At 42.9% G+C, this 17,525-nt stretch overlaps 1 protein-coding gene across 9 annotated transcripts in view; it reads right to left on the reverse strand.

Moving 5' to 3' along the window:
* Window positions 1-17,525, reverse strand: part of KLC1 (kinesin light chain 1) — a 62,485-nt gene that overhangs the window by 28,981 nt on the left and 15,979 nt on the right. For all 9 annotated transcript variants that reach the window (XM_075843888.1, XM_075843885.1, XM_075843887.1 and 6 more), the window contains exons 2-4: window positions 5,191-5,452; window positions 3,332-3,562; window positions 610-688 (exon numbers count right to left, since the gene is read on the reverse strand). In XM_075843888.1, coding sequence (XP_075700003.1) covers window positions 610-688; window positions 3,332-3,562; window positions 5,191-5,451 — 571 coding nt within the window. In that variant the 5' untranslated portion in view covers window position 5,452. The remainder of the gene's footprint in view (window positions 1-609; window positions 689-3,331; window positions 3,563-5,190; window positions 5,453-17,525) is intronic.

The following is a 17,525-nucleotide window of genomic DNA, read 5'->3' on the forward strand; positions in this document are numbered from 1 at the left end:
TTTATTCTCTGTACTGTGACACAACTGTGTGCATTATAATTCAGATTTATGGCGGTTTATTATCCACGTGTTCATTATCTCTGTATTGTGACACGGTGTGCATTATCCTTGGGCTATAAGGTTTTTATTGACCCTCAGTCGCTCACTTATTATCCCTATAACGTTACATCACTGCGCAAATTATTCCCATACAGTGACATCACTGTGTGCAATAACCCTTTCCTTTAACTTCTCTTTATTATCCATATTGTGACATCACTGTTGGTTATTTCTGTTTTGTGACATCACATTGTACATTATTCCTGTAGAGTGACATCACTGTGGGCATTACACCTGTGCAGTGATACCATCTTCATTATCCACGTGCCGACAGGTTTATTATCCCTGTACTGTGACATTGCTGTGTTTATTATCCATGTTCTGTGACTTCACTAAGAATTATACCTGAGCAATCCCGTCACATTGTAGGTTTTCATTGTAAGCAAGCATATGAGGTGCGGAGATTGCACCTGGTGTTTGAGGTGACCCAACAATTAATCTACCATATAAGAGGATACAAAGTTATAGTATATTCTAGGCGTCTGCCAATACAATCCACATGCTACTTACTGCCTGGCCCTTGATCGTCGTCATCATTAGGGAACAGGTCATCCAGAGGTTCCTTAGAGGAGTCACTGTCTTTATCATCCTGAAAATAAAAAAAAATAAAAAAAGTGCTATTAAAAAAAAAAACCTGAAACACATTCTGCATAATGCGACTTATAAAACCTCTTAATATATTTTAAACCTCAGTCACTTGTGATGAAAGAAACAAAACCAACTTATAGGAATCACTAGCCACCGACTGACTGATTGCCAACAGCAATATATACGTATGTAGAAATGGTGGACACTTGTAGTAATTGGGGGTGGACATGGCAGCGTGCGGTGCGATACTGCAATATGAAGACGCCAGGACAACACACAATTACATTTTTTATCCCATTTTCGGCTATTTCACATCTATTATCTAAACACCATGGAAATCTCTGGTTTTTCATATATTGTAGGGTCTCCCATTCTGTCCGCTGTGGAAGGCAGATAAATGACACTATACAACGGTGTCTATAATCCAATCACATAAGTGGAACCGATCGCAGAAACGTGCGTTTTATGCATCCATTATGCAGCCGTCCCCAATAGCAGCAACGTAAACTATCAAGAATATTGTTCAAATAAGGATGGATTGAAGCCCACTGCACCTGGCTGTCCAGCCAGTCGTTATATGTGTGGACAGTAAGGGCCAGTTCACACAGTTTATTGACACGGAAACCTAGTCAGAAAATGCACCAAAAATGCCTTCCATTCATTTCAATGGGAGGTGGAGGAGTTTTTTTCCCACGAGTGGAAAAACCGTCTCACGGGAAAAAGAAGCGACATGCCCTATCTTCGGGCGTTTACGTCTCTGACCTCCCATTAACATCAATGGGAGGCAGAGAAAGCAGACGGCGTGCAGGCAGATAAAAATCTGCCTCAAAATTCCAGAAGGAATTTGGAGGCAGAATTTCTGCCTGAAAAAAACCTCAGTGTGAACATAGCCTAAGATGCTATAACTAGTAGAGTGCGTTATAAGGGTATATATATATAAGGGTTTCCCTAGTAAGCATAAGGCTGGTATCACGCGGTCATAATACAGCCACATTTCAGCAGCTATATTACACCCACAACACAGTCCTCCCAAACAAAAACTTGGATCGCCATAAAACCCTGGGTGGGTCACTCGGTAGGTGCAATATAACCGAACGATTTCTTTTTAGGACATTTGTCTGAAGTTAAAAAGGGGTCTGTACGGATAAGAGATCACATTTAAATTAAAGGCTCACCTTTAAAATATCCTCCGACAGGTCATTGAGACATTACCATGGATTTTTGTTGCGTTTTTTTTTTGGTGCCGCTTGTACAGGTGAAAAACACAAACTACGCACTTCACTTGTACTGCAGCCGTAAACGCCTCGAAGAATGGCTGAAAATACGTAGGGTGAACGCCTCCAAACATCTGCCCATTGATTTCAATGGGAAAAATGGTGTTCCGTTCCCACAGGGCTTGTTTTATGCCTCATTTTCTAAAAACGGAGCGTAAAAAGATGCCCCGTAAAAAGAAGTGCACGTCACTTTTTGACCTGTTTTTGGAGCCATTTTTCATTGCCTCAATAGAAAAACAGCTCCAAAAACGGTCGTAAAAAATGCATCAAAAAACGCTTGATACATAAAAAACTGCTGAAAATCAGGGGCTGTTTTCCCTTGAAAACAGCTCCGTATTTTACAGCAGTTTTTAGTTTGCCGTGTGAACATATCCTTACAACTAAGTTATACTAACCAATGAAAGTGAACTGCAGCTGATACAAGCAAGAACTGGAGATGGACCTCAATCCAAACGGTCTAAGGGCTTATTCACATGGCCGTCACATGGACGCATGCTTTTCAATGGGTCCGTTTAAAAATAGAACAGGTCTTATTTTCTTCAGTTTTCACAGATCCCTCGATAGAGTCAAATCTATGGGGATCTGTGAAAACGGGACCCACACAGGTGCAACTTGGACGTGAAAAACGGCCGATTTTCACCTCAGAGTTTCCCCACATTCGTGTGAATAAGCCCTAATAGAAAGACTGGCCTCGTAGCCCATAGCAACCAGTCACAATACTGCATTCAGCTTTAATGTCTCTAACTGCGCTGATAAAATATGATCTCCGATTAGTTGCTATGGGCAACAAGGGCAGTTTTCTGATAGACGGTCTTAAAACCTTAGGCCCAACATGGTCAATCTCTCAGTAGCGAAGCCTCAAAAGTTCAGCAAATACTTGTATGCCATAAAATCACGATTCTGGAGCATCTTTTCTTAGAACTCTGCGTTGTGCGGTTCCGGTTATTCCTCCTAGAAACGTATAAATAAACTGGGAGTTACCATTCCCCTTGACAAAGGGGCGTGTCCCTACACAGTGTGAGACGCAGCACTGATTGGACAGCGTGAGACTGTAGGGACACACCCCTTAACTGGTAACATCCCAAATGTCACGTTATAGATTTCTAGGAGGAATAACAGAGGAACGGCATACAGAGTTAAAGAAAATATAATTAGAATTGTGATTTTTTTTGGGGAATACATGTATTCACTGAAATAGACATGTCAGGAGAGCTACAATTATTTGTGTGTTCATCTAAAAACATTAAACTTTTTGAAGAACCAATTAGAGAAAAACAAAAGGCAGATTTCTAACTAGGAAGTCTCCTAGGACTAAACGTTTTAGAGAGGGGTGGGGGAGGGGAGAAGAAACAAATGATAAAGTTACAAACCGATGGAGAAATATCGTCATCATATTTTTTCAGCTGATTCATAAACTCGAGATGTTTCTTTTCCTCCTCCAGTTGGGCCACAGACTGTTCGCTGCGCTGAAGCTTCTGCTGAGTGTTGGCCAGCTCATCCCGCAGCCACTGATTTTCCTGGCACAGTCGTCGGACTTGGGCTCTCAGTTTCTGTTTCTCAGACTCGACTGCATTTAAGTGGTTCGATAATGCCATCATAACCTAGGCGAACAAACATCAGAATTACAAGAAGCCAACACATTCACAGTGATGCCCGGAGCATTGACCGCCTCTATTTAAGAGTAAAATCAATCAAGATATGAGTCAGTAATACATTAAATATAGCCGGACTGCAGCACGGAGAGAAAAACCTGCATAACCACCTAGGTCCGACTTCTAGCCCCTTGAAGTACTATATTCGGGTACAGCCTAAATTGCAAATATCTCAAATAAAGTGATCAGGATTGCTAATTTTGCAAGTGGGAGTGATCAATTAATAACCGAAGAGTTAAAAATTCCCGTCACTGACCAGAAGGCCACATGTACAAGACCGTGCTTTTGCGGCTGAAATTTATCCGCTTTTTTGCGGATAAAATGCAGACCCATACTTTTCTTTGGCCCCATGCGCACCACCGCGATTTACACGGATCGGTGCGGGGGCCGCAAATCCGGACCTCAAAAACATGTCGTCATTTTACGGTTCCACCAATACTGGTGAATTGTTGTGGATCCGTGAGTCCTGATGACACAGGTTTTTTGCAACCCAATGGACCGCAACGGACCCGTGGTTTTGCGGACCGCAGGCCTTAGAATTCTAAATGCTAGTTTCACTAAGGCGACCACTTTACATATGACCCATTAGGGAATATGGATGTCAGAGAGCAGCATGCTTCACTCAGGACCCCCTCTACGAGCCAGAGTGGCACACATCCAAGAATCAACAAGAACTGCTCTGGCAGACCACTCGCCACAACTTTCCCTGATAACAGCTGGTGGCGGGGTTCTTCAGAAGCCAGATTCATCAAAAAAAAAGTGACTTAACCCCTTTAAACCCTTCAATGTACTGTGAAAAATAGCAGCAGCTGTAATACCTGTGAACAAATCAGGATAGCCTAGGGTACGTTTTGGCATATTGCTAAGGTATGCCGCAACTTACTAGACAGAGGTCTGACCAGGAGCTCCCTCTCTCTCTCTCTCTGCTTTCCCACACCCTATGACGAGTACGATGGTGAAGGACATCGAGATTTCTGCCATTCCCACCTAAATTTTCAGTGAAGTCAAACTATCAACCAATATCAGAGAAGGGATTCCAACTACGGTTATGTAGTAGAGTAATACAGCCCAGGCAGAGTTTAAAGGGCAACTATAACTTTTAACACTTCTGACATGCCAATATGATGTTTTGATCGGTGAGGGTCCGAGCACGGAGACCCGTAGCGATCGCTAAAACGAAGCGGCAGAAACGCTCGGGTGAGCAATCGGCTTTCCTCGAAAAAGCCGAGCGAGCGGTGTGCGGACTTATACTTTCTATTAAGCCCGTAAACTGCTCCGAGGAAAGACGATCAGAAACTAAGCGGCACAGCGCTCCCGCGGCTTCGTTTTATCGATCGGTGAGGGTCTCAGTGCTCCGACCCCCACTGACCAAAACTTCTGACATGTCAATAGTGTGTCAAATGTGTAATTACACTTTAATGCACAAATCTCAAACCTTGTAACCTTAAGGCCATCCTTATACTTATTAAGGTCTCGGTTTGACATAAGATGATTTATATGCAATGTGTAAAACTGGTTTAGTGACCCGCCAGCTGCTACAGCTCTACATGTTCCCTGATGAGGCAGCGCACAATTACCTGCGCTTCACTTAGCCCCAGCTCCAGCATCTCCAGAGACTTGCGGATCATGTTGGATTTCTCTTCCACCAGGTTGCTCTCGTCATCTTTTTTCAAGCACTTCAGCGTTTCCAGTAGGCTCTGCAGGATGGAGTTGTGCTCATTTTTCAAGGCCTCCAAGCCTTGGATCACCTGTTTGGTCTTCGAAATGATCTCATCTTGAGTGAGTTTCTCCAACTTATCTTCCTTCAGAAACACCATCGTGGACATGTTGTCATACATTCTGCAAAGTAAAGACAGCCAGAGTCAAGACAAAGTCAAGATTTTAAGAGATCAGGTCACAAAAACGCATAGATGTCTCAGAAATACTGGATTCTTACTACCAAATCAGCAACGCAACCATTCGCTTTGTAATTCTAGAATACCCAACAATCTACCTCCGTCAGTCAGCAAGGGTGGAATACGTTGCAGCTCCTGATTTACAGGAGATGAAACGTGGTGTTACCGGACGCACCTATGTTCCTGGATGAATCCACATTTATCTGGTAAATAAAGCCAATTCTGCAAACGTCATCTTATATTTTGGGAAATTAAATTTGACTGCGTCCTCCTGCAACTTTTTCTCTCTCCAAGTTTAGGAATGCGCGAGTAGTTCACGCATAATCCAGGAGGCAAGCAGCATTATTTTGAGCCTTCAAAAGGGTCAAGTTTAGTTTGTAGGACAAAAATGCACATTTTTGGATTTTAATTGTTTGAGAGTTGATGTTTAAAGGGGTTTTCCCACGAGAGACATTTATGACACATCCACAGGATAGGTCATAAATGTCATATAGATGTGGGTCCCAGCTCTGGCACCCGCAACTATCTCCAGAATGGGGCTCCCTAAACCCCGTTCAGCCGCTGTGAAAATGATTATATGGTTGTGAGTTACGAAAACAGCGTAACTCGGAGCTACGCTGTTTACGCAAGTCTCATAGAACTTAATGGTAGTTACGGAAACATTGTAGCTCGCATGCTACGCTGCTTGTGTAACGGCCATTCACGACTATTGGAATTACAGAAACCGCGTAGCTTAGAGAGTTACACTGTTTACGTGACTCACAACCATATAATCTTTTTCACAGTGGCTGAACAGGGTTTAGGGAGACCCATTCTGGAGATAGTTGCGGTTCCCAGAGCTGGGACCCACATCTATATGACATTTATGATCTATCCTGTGCATGTGTCAAATGTCTCTGGTGGGAAAACCCCTTTAAGGCCCAGTTCACACAGTTTATTGGCACGGATTTTGACACAGAAACCACGTCTGAATCAGTGCCAGAAAAACATCCGGAACAGTCTCCTATTGATTTCAATGGGAGGCAGGTTTCCTACCCGAGCGGATTTTAGCCCTTTTCTTGCTGCCGGTCCGGCTCGGACCCGCCATTGAAATCAATTGAAGGCAGAAAAAGTTTTTCGCTGCGTTTTTTTGCCCGCGGTCCTCAATGGCCGAAGGCGAAAAACACAGCAAGAGCGTGCGGGCAGGTCAAAATCGGCCTCAAAATTTGTGAAGGAATATGGAGGCAGATTTTTTTTCTGCCTGCAAAATAGTCCTTGTGAATAGGGCCTAAAGAAGAAACCTCAAATTCACACTGTAAACGAAAAAAAAAACACACACATATATGGGCACACACACACACGCACGCACGCACACACGATTGTGTAAATGTTCTCTGTGGTGTGTCTGGTTCCGTATTACAAAATCTACCCTCAGCAATAGAGGTCAAGAGGCATCACAAGACACTGGCAGGACACCGGTCAGGGAATCAGATCCCTGAAAATCAAACATCTCCATTAGGGCAAATGTACAAAATATTATATTTTGCAATAGGAAACCAGTAAGAAGGAAATGGGCGTTTTTAGTTATGCGGGAAACAAAAAAAAAGGAGAAGTCACGATGAGCATCTGAAGTCTCCATACACAATACATATTTACAAAGGGAAATCTGCAACTTCCCGTCTTGTATTATTCGCCAGGATAAAAATCGCACTGATGCATGGAAACAGGGCTGCAGGTTTTAAAGGCCATGTTCACCTTCACAACCAAATCTTTTTGGATTGCCCCAATGCAACTAAAAAAAATAAAAAAAATTCCACTTTTCTGATCCCGTGCAGATTTCTAACTTCAATAGTGTGGGATCAGGCCCGTTACTACGAACAAATCTTAAGCTTAAGTAACTAGAGACCAGACCTGCTGTGACTTTCTAGTATACTTGCAGTAATAATCTGGTTCCCAGTCCTGATCTTGAGGACGACAGCTATTGGGTGGAAGTGTTTGCTTAAATATATTAGTCCATGGACAAAGGAACCATCATCAACAAGTCACAATAGTCTGCCTGATCATTTGCAGGCTATGTTTTATTGTGGTTATGTTTCAATCGAATTTGCCTTTATTTATAGGCTGTGTTCTATTTTTAGGTCACAGTACTGTTTCTGTTAATACCCTGGCTGTGATGTATTGTGATGACATTCCACTATTCTATTAGAACGATGACCTAATTATATGTTAAATTAGAATGTAATCTATTGAGATGTCGTAATTCGGTGTGCTATTTTATAGGCTTTTATTTATTGTGAGGTCACTGTAGAGCCTGTCTTTACTTTTAGGGTTTGTTCTATTGTGATGTCACAATGTTCTATTACAAAAATGTCACATTAGTGTTTGTCCCTATTAATATACTTCGTTCTATTGTGATGATGTCATAGTAGTGCATGTGTTTATTTCTAGGTTGTGAAATATGGCGATGTCACAATAGTTTTTTTCCCAATCATTAGGCTGTGGATTATTCTTATGCCGTCACAATAGTGTTTACCTTTATGTATAGGCAGCATTCTAATGTGATGTCACCGTAGTATTTGTTACTTTCTAGGCTTTGGTCGAGCGTGACGACATCACAATGCTTTATTATGATGTCAAGTATGTGTGTTTTTTTTATTAGGCTGTAGACTATTGTCATGTCACTTTAGTATTTGCCTTGACTTATGAGCTTTTTTTGCGATAATGTCATAATAAAGGCATTTTTCTCTAAAAGACTACAGACTACTGGGAGGATTCATATATACATGGTCTCTCCTCCACTTATGCAACCAAGTTAGGTGCAAGACTATAAACAGCTTTGCCCACCCCTCTACTTCTATTAAAGAGGCTGTCACCACATTATAAGTGGCCTATATTGTACATAATATGATGGGCGCTGTAATGTAGATTACAGCAGTGTTTTTTTATTTAGAAAAACAAATTTTTGAACGAGTTATGACCAATATTAGCTTTATGCTAATGAGTTTCTTAATGAACAACTGGGCGTGTTTTATTTTTTGGCCAAGTGGGTGTTGTGGGGAGAAGTGTATGATGCCAACCAATCGGGGACCAATCAGGGACATACACTTCTCTCCATTCATTTACACAGCACATAGCGATATAGCTATCTGCAGCCTCATAAACACACTATAACATTACTGCAGTGTCCTGACATTGAATATACATTACCTCCAGCCAGGACGGGATGTGTATTCAGAATCCTGACACTTCTGTAGCGTCTGTGATATTTACAGCAAAGCAAATGTAATCTCGTTTGAAATTACAGGTTACATCGTAATGTCGCGAGATATAAATATAGATAGATGTAAATATCACACAGCCGCTACAGAAGTGACAGGATTCTGAATACACATCCCGTCCTAGCTGGAGGTAATGTATATTCATTGTCAGGACACTGCAGTAACGTTATAGTGTGTGTATGTGGCTGCACATAGCGATATAGCTATATCGCTATGTGCTGTGTAGATGAATGGAGAGAAGTGTATGACGCTGATTGGTCACTGTCATACACTCCTCTGTACAACGCCCACTTGGCCAAAAAGTAAAACACGGCCAGTTGTTCATTAAGAAACTCATTAGCATAAAGCTAAAATAGGTCATAACTCCGTCAAAAATTAGTTTTTCTAAATAAAAAAAAACTACTGTAATCTACATTACAGCGCCGATCACATCATGTACAATATAGGGCACTTATAATGTGGTGACAGAGACTCTTTAAATGCGGAGTTGTAAATAAGCCTATTTATGCAGGACTACATTTCTGTGCTCATGAATGAAAACGCAGATCTGCTAATCTAGTAAAGCCAAGCGACACCCATATGGGAACGGAAACGGTGGCGATATTATCTTTCCAAGATCCGCTCATCAATCAGATTGAAATGTAAAAGATTAATCGCTGGTAAAACAGAACATAAAAAAATAACACATAGAAAGGGATTACTCAGTCACTCATTATGTGCGGGTTTGCACTTTCCCTGCTATCGCTGTCACCAAAAAAACATTGATTGTGACATTAGATCGAGAACAAGATATTTCAAGAAGAACAAATTTCTCGACATGCCGGGAAATAAACGATACAAACATCTACCATGTATTATTCATACGCATTAATCAGCAACGTTCTGTACATGGGCACAGAGCATCTGATCTAGTACCGGGAAACGATCCTATAACATGTGCCATAAGTTACTGGATTCGGGTCTATTCACATCTGAGCACAAACCAGGCGTTGATCAATAGGGATCAATGGGGATTTTGAACCAAGGCCTGGAGGCATCAATCTCAATCACTGCGGCAAACAAGGCAGGAGTCACACAGAATACAAAGGACCCGTTCTGCACCAACCTGACCAAATAGAGGACTAGACATCAAGCCGGCGGATAAAGCAGTAATGGATCTTATTGGTCTGCTCAGCAATAGTTTACATCTATAGTAATGCATTTGTGCTCCATTAAAAATAGTGCCTTGAGATCAGGGAGGTCTACTGTAAAATATAGCAGTCAGCTAGGGGTTAGAGCTCGGTTTTTCTGCTTCAGAGCTCCAAGCCCCCGGCTTTCTTTCACACAGCCACATAATTAAAGGGGTTTGCAATATACTCACCCTTAAAAATCGTAACTGCCTCAGCATTGATGGTATCCGGGACCTCCTGCCAGGCCTATGTACACAGGAACATGGAGATCCGTCACCCATGTCAATTGTCGCCTGCAGCGGTGAGGTGTTGTCCATAGTGATGTCAGCACTGTGGACGTGATGTCAGCATCCATGACATATGTCACCGTGTAGAGAGAGGAGGCTAGGACACCAGCCCTTTGTTGCTCTGTTCACATTTGCCTTCACAGCGTCTGTAAGTTTACTGCCAGCTGTTGGTATTTTTCATGGCAAGAATAGTGCAGTTTTCAGTATTTATGCCATCTGAAGTTTCAAAATACTGACGGCCCTGACTAAAAAGTCAAAGGAGTTAGTTGGGAGTTTTCGATGTCTGCTTCAAAACAGATCCGGCGTAACGGTTCGGGTATGTTCACACGCTTAACCAAAACCGTCTGAAAATACGGAGCGGTTTTCATGGTAAAACGGCTCCTGATTTTCAGCCGTTTTTTAATCATACTTTTTAAATCGCATTTGCACAGCAATTTTTTGAGCTGTTTTTCTATAGAGTCAATGAAAAATGGCTCCAAAATCGGCTCAAGAAGAGACATGCACTTTTTTTCGCGGGCGTTTTGAAAAACGGCCGTGTAAAAAAACACCCCGTCGGAACAGAACGCCGTATTTCCCATTGAAAACAATGGGCTGATGTTTGTAGGCGTTCGGCTTCCGATTTTCGGGACGTTTACTGCGTGTGCACATACCCTTATAGCTCAGTTATCTGTATATATGCTCTTAGTCTCTGTACACACTAAGAAGAATGTCAGCTGAACCTGCCCACTTTGGCAGGATCAGGCGACGAATGTATATGGTGATGTCCCGATGGCAGATATGGGGATGCAAGGACCGGGCATGTAGTCATCACGAGGTTACCCTCTCTGTACCGAAAAACATGCACGCTTAGCCAAATGTGCATGTTTATAGAGGAGTCAAAAAGAATAGCTGTTGGGCGAGTGAGCGTTCAGCCGACAGCTATTGTAAGTATAGGCAGCTGAAAAGGGGTGGTTTTTCATACTGCTGACCTATCCATAAGAGAGGTAATCAGTATATGATCTATGGGGGTCCGACATCCGGACCCCACAACAATCAGCTTATTCGGCTGCCGAATATTATGCAGTGGTCGGTGCCGGAAGCAGAAGGCTCCGGTGACAGTATAGCGACTTGCTGCAGCACTGCTCCTATTCACCAAAAAGCGACCAAAAGCCTTATCAAGTACATGGAAGGAAAAATATATATATATATATATATATATATATATTTAAAGTGAATGACTATATGGATATATATCACAGCTGTGCAAACAATTCAGGAGAAGCCAAGATAGTCATCAGCAGCCGACATGATGAGAAAGCAATTAAAAATAATACACACTCCAAAAACCAAGTACAGAACAGTAATCGTGTCCTTATAGGAAAACTGCAGCAACTGGATTTATCCGGCTGATATTCGTGTTTCCTTAAGAATTAGTGATAATTTGGCAGAGAAAAACTTGAGCATCTGCCTGTGAACGGAAAAGAGCCGAGGACGACAGCCGGCCTTGAACCAAAGCCGAGAGATGCTTCCACCAGTATTTAGTACCGGTCATTTACGTAAAAGGTAACGAAGATCTCAATAATTCAGAATTCTCTCCCTCGCTACAAATAAGAAAAAGAAACAGCGCCACTCTAATCAATGGGCAGGGTCTGGTATTGCAGCTCATTCTCATTCATGTTGGCTGAGCTGCAATTTCAGACACAGCCTATAGACAAGAGTGGCGCGGATTCTAGGAAAAAAAAAAAGCAGATCTTTCTCTAGTGTCAGACAACTCCTTCAAGGCACGCACTTCTATCAAGTTGTTAAAGAGCCCCTTTAAATTTAATTCTCCTGCCCGATATGAGATTCAGCATGGAAAGACACAAGGAGAACACGAGGCAATTGGACAACGACCGCAGAGTCTCGTGCATGGCTCCTTTAGTAATTAATAGGAGTGACGCACGAGACTGTTCGGCCATTGTCCAGAAGACTTTTTGGGCGGCGCACGGTTGACTCTGCGTCTGTACTGGCCAGTGCGCTCCCTGCATCTCTCCACGCCCGATCCGAGAGAACAAAATAATAGGGACACGTAAACGATTCTTAGTTGTATCTGGAAAAGCTGGGTGACAACCAACATGATCATAATTACTGCTCCCTCTGGGGCGGTCATCCAGCTTTCTTAGATTCCTAATGGAAAATGTTCAGCTGCGCGGCAATATGGGAGTAAAACAAATATAACTAAGTACTAAACTAAAAGTAAGCAAATTTACTAGGACATTTGACAGCAATAAAGGCACCGATAATGGTTGTCACTCAGGTTTCAGCAGGAATAGACAGAACAAAAAAATATATATAATCAACTATTAAATACAATAATCACGACATAAGAAAAATCCATAATTAAAGGTTCTGGAGATGTCCTCGTAACTATAGAAAGAAAATCTTTTAATATTGAGGCAAACGAAAAGGGTTATTTGGAGAGATGCAATTGACGGCCTATCCTCAGAATATTTGATGGTTTGGGGCCACGACTCTGGTCAACCCCATCGATCAGCTCTTTTAATGGGGCTATGGCGCTCATGCTGCCAAATAATGGCACTTTTGGTGCCGAGAGTCGGCCCCCCTCCGATCAGATATTGATGGCCTATCCCGAGGACAGACCATCAATATGATCTCACTGGAAAACTCCTTTAACACTGTCAGATGGTTCTTATAGGGAGGTGTCGAGTGAAATAAAATTGATGGCCTATATTTAGAATCTATATGCGATTGGTGGGGGCCGACTCTTGTCACCCTGTCCTGTAACTAGTTTGCAGTCTTTTACTAAGGAGCAACTGAAACAATTTTTCGGAGAAAGGAAGGTTGAACGCCATCACACAGCAGCCTCTTACCATCTCCATATGCATAAGCAGGCCATGGATGGAAGGGTTCGGGTATGTTCACACGGCCTATTTACGGACCTAAATCGGGCGTTTTTGCCCCGAATTACGCCCGAAAATAGCGCCTCAATAGCGCTGACAAACATCTGCCCATTGAAAGCAATGGGCAGACGTTTGTCTGTTCACACGAGGCGTATATTTACGCGCCGCTGTCAAAAGACGGCGCGTAAAGACGCCCGCGTCAAAGAAGTGACCTGTCACTTCTTTGGCCGTAATTAGAGCCGTTATTCATTGACTCCAATGAATAGCAGCGCTAATTACGGCCGTAATGGACGCGGCGTTCAAGCGCCTGCACATGCCGGTACGGCTGAAATTACGGGGATGTTTTGAGGCTGAAACATCCCCGTAATTTCAGCCGTTACGGACGCCCTCGTGTGAACATACCCTTATGGGGCTAAACAACTCGCCTGATAGCAATTTGGGTAGGCAAAAACCCTAAATCCCAAACCATGATCGCAGTTGTGGGATGCATTGCTTCCCCAAATCACCGTCACTGCGACACTGGGGGTTCTTCGGACAGACCGCAGGGTTTAGAGGACGGTTAGTGTCAGTTCACACATTACGCAAATACTGCGGTTTTTCCGCAGCAAATACAGTAGCAGCAAAGTGTCAGATAAAACAAAGCTCATCCACACGCTGTGTAAAGTACGGAGCAGAGGAAAAAAAAAGCGCTCAGAAATTGACTTGCGGTTCGGATTTATATATTTTTTCAATATAACATTTTTATTCAAGATTACAAAGAAAAACAACACCACGTGGTGACACACAGAGATCCATACCCAACAGGCGCAAAAACAACATGCATATAAGGTAGTAGTAAAGCAGAATACAAAGAAATAAAAATAGATAGAACTTTTGAAGTTTTATTCGGCAGCATGTATATTGTATTTGTGTAAACGCTGCTCATTTGTTGTGGGTTTTCCCAGTTGAATTGAATGGGGAGGTAAAACCCGCAACAAATAGCAGTTGTTGTGATTTTTTGCGGTGGGCTCGTCATCCCAGGAGGTGCTGCGGTTTTCGGCAGCGGACATTCCGGCCGAAAAACTGCAGCGGTTTGGTACGTTTTTTGCCTGGATTTTCGTGCGGCGCACAGGGCGGATATGCTGCGTGCTATTAGGCAGCATATCCACCAAGAGTGAACACAGCCTTACAATGCAGCTCTGCGAGCGCGAAGACGTATGCAAACATTGCATATATATAGATTTTAAAGTGACATTACAGCTAGGTTTACTACGACAAAAGTGAGGTTCTTAGCGCACATTTTTGATCAAATTGCTTGAGCCCACCTGCCACGACCGCTTTTAAATGGGTACCAAACCTAAACATACACCTACATTTTGTAGGCCTAGACCCAGGAGCGTGTATGCTAAACGGAGGCTGTGACAGATGCCCGACAATGGTGTCCGTCTATCATGGACTGTTATGGCACCCGTTAAACTGTATATACGTCAAGAAAAGCTATTGAAAAGCGCATGACGTATTCATTTAACTAATTCCTGTGACATATGCCATACGTCACGCATAGGCTATCATGCGCAGAATACGTTTTTTACGCTGTATTGAGTAGCGTAGTCTACTACACTATTCCAAATGGTAGACCAAAAAAAAAAAAAAAGTTTACTAACGAATACCAGTCCTATATAGGCTAAAAATAAACTCTTTTTGGCCTGCATCGGGGTAACGTAGCACTATTGATGTCGGGAGCTTTCCTGGGTTACAAGTTAAAACGTAGGGCCTAGACATGATGTGAATGGGGCCTTATGGCAGCCAATGCAGCTTGTTGACCACAGGAAGACAATATATGCCGGTTATGCAAGAGATTGTTAGAACGGGATTTTCACCAGTATCAAAAAGGCTTTTGTCGCAGGTAAAACACAATAAGCAAATCACCAAATGATAACAAAAACAAAAAAATAAGTCACTTTTATCCATTTGCAATGAACGGCTATGATGGTCCCAGATACCAAATGAGGGTGGGCGTCTCATTGGAAGCCCCTCCTCCCAAATTCAAATCAGATGTTTGCGGTTGAGTAGCCGCAATGTCTATTACTTTTCTCTGCAGTGTTCTTCATCCAGTCCATTGAGTTCCCCTGAAGGGCTCTGGTGCCATGACTGTGGTTTTTCCGGCATTTGTTCATACTATTAGTGCAGCTTTCCACTGCTCCTAAAAACAGTTTTGTGTTTCTCTAATGCAAACAATTGCACGGCGAATTGTTACACATTAATAGGACAAGACTCCGCTCAGCCATTGCCTGCCTCTCCATTATTGATTGATTTATTGCTTAATTAAACATTGTCAATGTGGACGGCAGAGGTCAAGGGCGACTGATAAAATACTGGATCCCTGCCCTACATTAAAAGAAAGACAGCTTTATGTCACCAGCATATAAAACTGCTCAGCCGCACAGATACTTGCTGCAGCTTGGAGAGAAAATGCAAAATAAGAAAAAAAATGGTATATTAATACCGCAATACCCGAAAGCAGTGATATAGAAAATTGGGACAGCGGGGGTCAGGAGTCGTCGTCACAATGTTAAAGTGCTGGGTAGCTCTGCCTATATCGTGTATATATACAAATTGCTGCCATGATAATGTATGTAATACAATGGCAGCACGGTTTAAACAAGCGGTATGTGGCTAATTGAAATACTATAATGGCCAAGTGCTGTTCAGTAGCCTGTCAGATTTAAGCCCTGCCCTGATCTCTCCACTTATTAACCTGACCGAACCTCTAAGGCAGGATTCACACAAGCATGTTCGTTCCGTAAAATACGGAACGTATTTCGGCCGCAGATCCCGGACCGAACGCACTGCCGGGAGCCGGGCTCCTAGCATCATAGTGATCTATGACGCTAGGTGTCACTGCCTCTTCGTGGAACTACTGTCCCGTACTGAAAACATGATTACAGTATGGGACAGTTGTCCCACAGCGAGGCAGGGACTCCTAGCGTCATACATAACTATGATGCTAGGAGCCCGGCTCCCGGCAGTGTGTTCAGTCCAGGACTTGCGGCCGAAATACATTCCGTATTTTACGGACCGAACATGCTCGTGTGAATCCAGCCTAAAACATGCCCTCGTTATAACCTCGTGTTTTCTGCCCAGAGCCAATTATTTAGAATCTGACCTCATACTACAACTATTCTACCAGTCTCATGAAGTAGTATAGGTCAGTGCTAGCACAATATCAAAACAGAATTGTCTACGATGTTGTACCAACCAAACAAATTTCCTTGCAGAAGAGGGCGCAGTGTCACAACCCGGGTCCCAAAAACTTTGTAACTCCAAATGGATACTAAACAGGAGTCTTTAAATCACGTTGCAACATTTCTACCCCATCTTTGGTATTATAAAAAGACCAATGTTAAGACCAATGAATGGAGTGAAAAGACTCAGTCTCAATTTAGAGCGCGGTGTCCTCTCTTTTGCAAGCACATAGAAAGGTCCACAGTCTAGAATGCCCATACAAATAGTGTCACCTAGAGAAGCGCAAACACAAATACACCAGCCTCAGCGCCCTTATAACACAACCCACACATCTCCTCTCTGGTCCTGCACTGGTCTCTGCATTGAAAGCAGCATGTGTGAATTCAGCCTTAGAGTAGTTTTTGAAGCCAAAGCCAGGAACGGAAACAAAAGAATGAAAAGTATAAGGGATAGAATAATGTATCTCTCTTCTACGTGCACTCAGGTGTTTGCCTCTAAAAAAACTGCATGTGATTCCAGCCGAAGCCTATATTCACATCACGTTGCAGCCCCCAAGTCTGTATACATTGGGTACACGCAAGGCTGTGACATGCCACTGTATAGGCACACATTGAGATACGTTGCTAGGAGGCTTCAACAGTTTAAAAAATTATACTGCGCAGTATATGCTTTAACTGTATCGGTCTGTATACATTCTGTTTATATGCCTGGAGCTGTACAGTAATGTGAACACAGCCTGAAGGGAATGTACATGTGAGCAGCCAATTAGCAGCTACTTACCAATCCTTCCTGTGACAATCTCTGCAGATCAGCACTGAAGAAAACAAGTCAGGCATAAAGGATCACAGATGTGTTGAATTCTGGGATATGAAAATATAAGACCCCCCATCCCCCATCGCCATTAAATGATCATTTCCAGGAAGCATTACCCTATCTCCTTACATTACAGTATCAAGGTTCCCAGTGATCAATGAAACTAAATGACTGGTCCATCTGTACCAATCGTTGCTGGCGGCGACCTTTGTTCCCCTCTGGCTGAGAATGTGAAGATGTCGGGAGACCGAAAACCAGAAAAACTAAAAGGGATCCCTCACAGCATTACCTGACAGACAAGCCTACGCCGGGGCTCTAGAGTGAGGTCCGTTCTGTAGGATCATGGCGGCCAGACAGAGGGAAGTGTACACATAGCATTCTGCACAT

The sequence above is a fragment of the Rhinoderma darwinii genome, chromosome 12, assembly GCF_050947455.1.
Source record: "Rhinoderma darwinii isolate aRhiDar2 chromosome 12, aRhiDar2.hap1, whole genome shotgun sequence".
In the NCBI taxonomy this organism is placed as follows: Eukaryota; Metazoa; Chordata; class Amphibia; order Anura; family Rhinodermatidae; genus Rhinoderma; species Rhinoderma darwinii.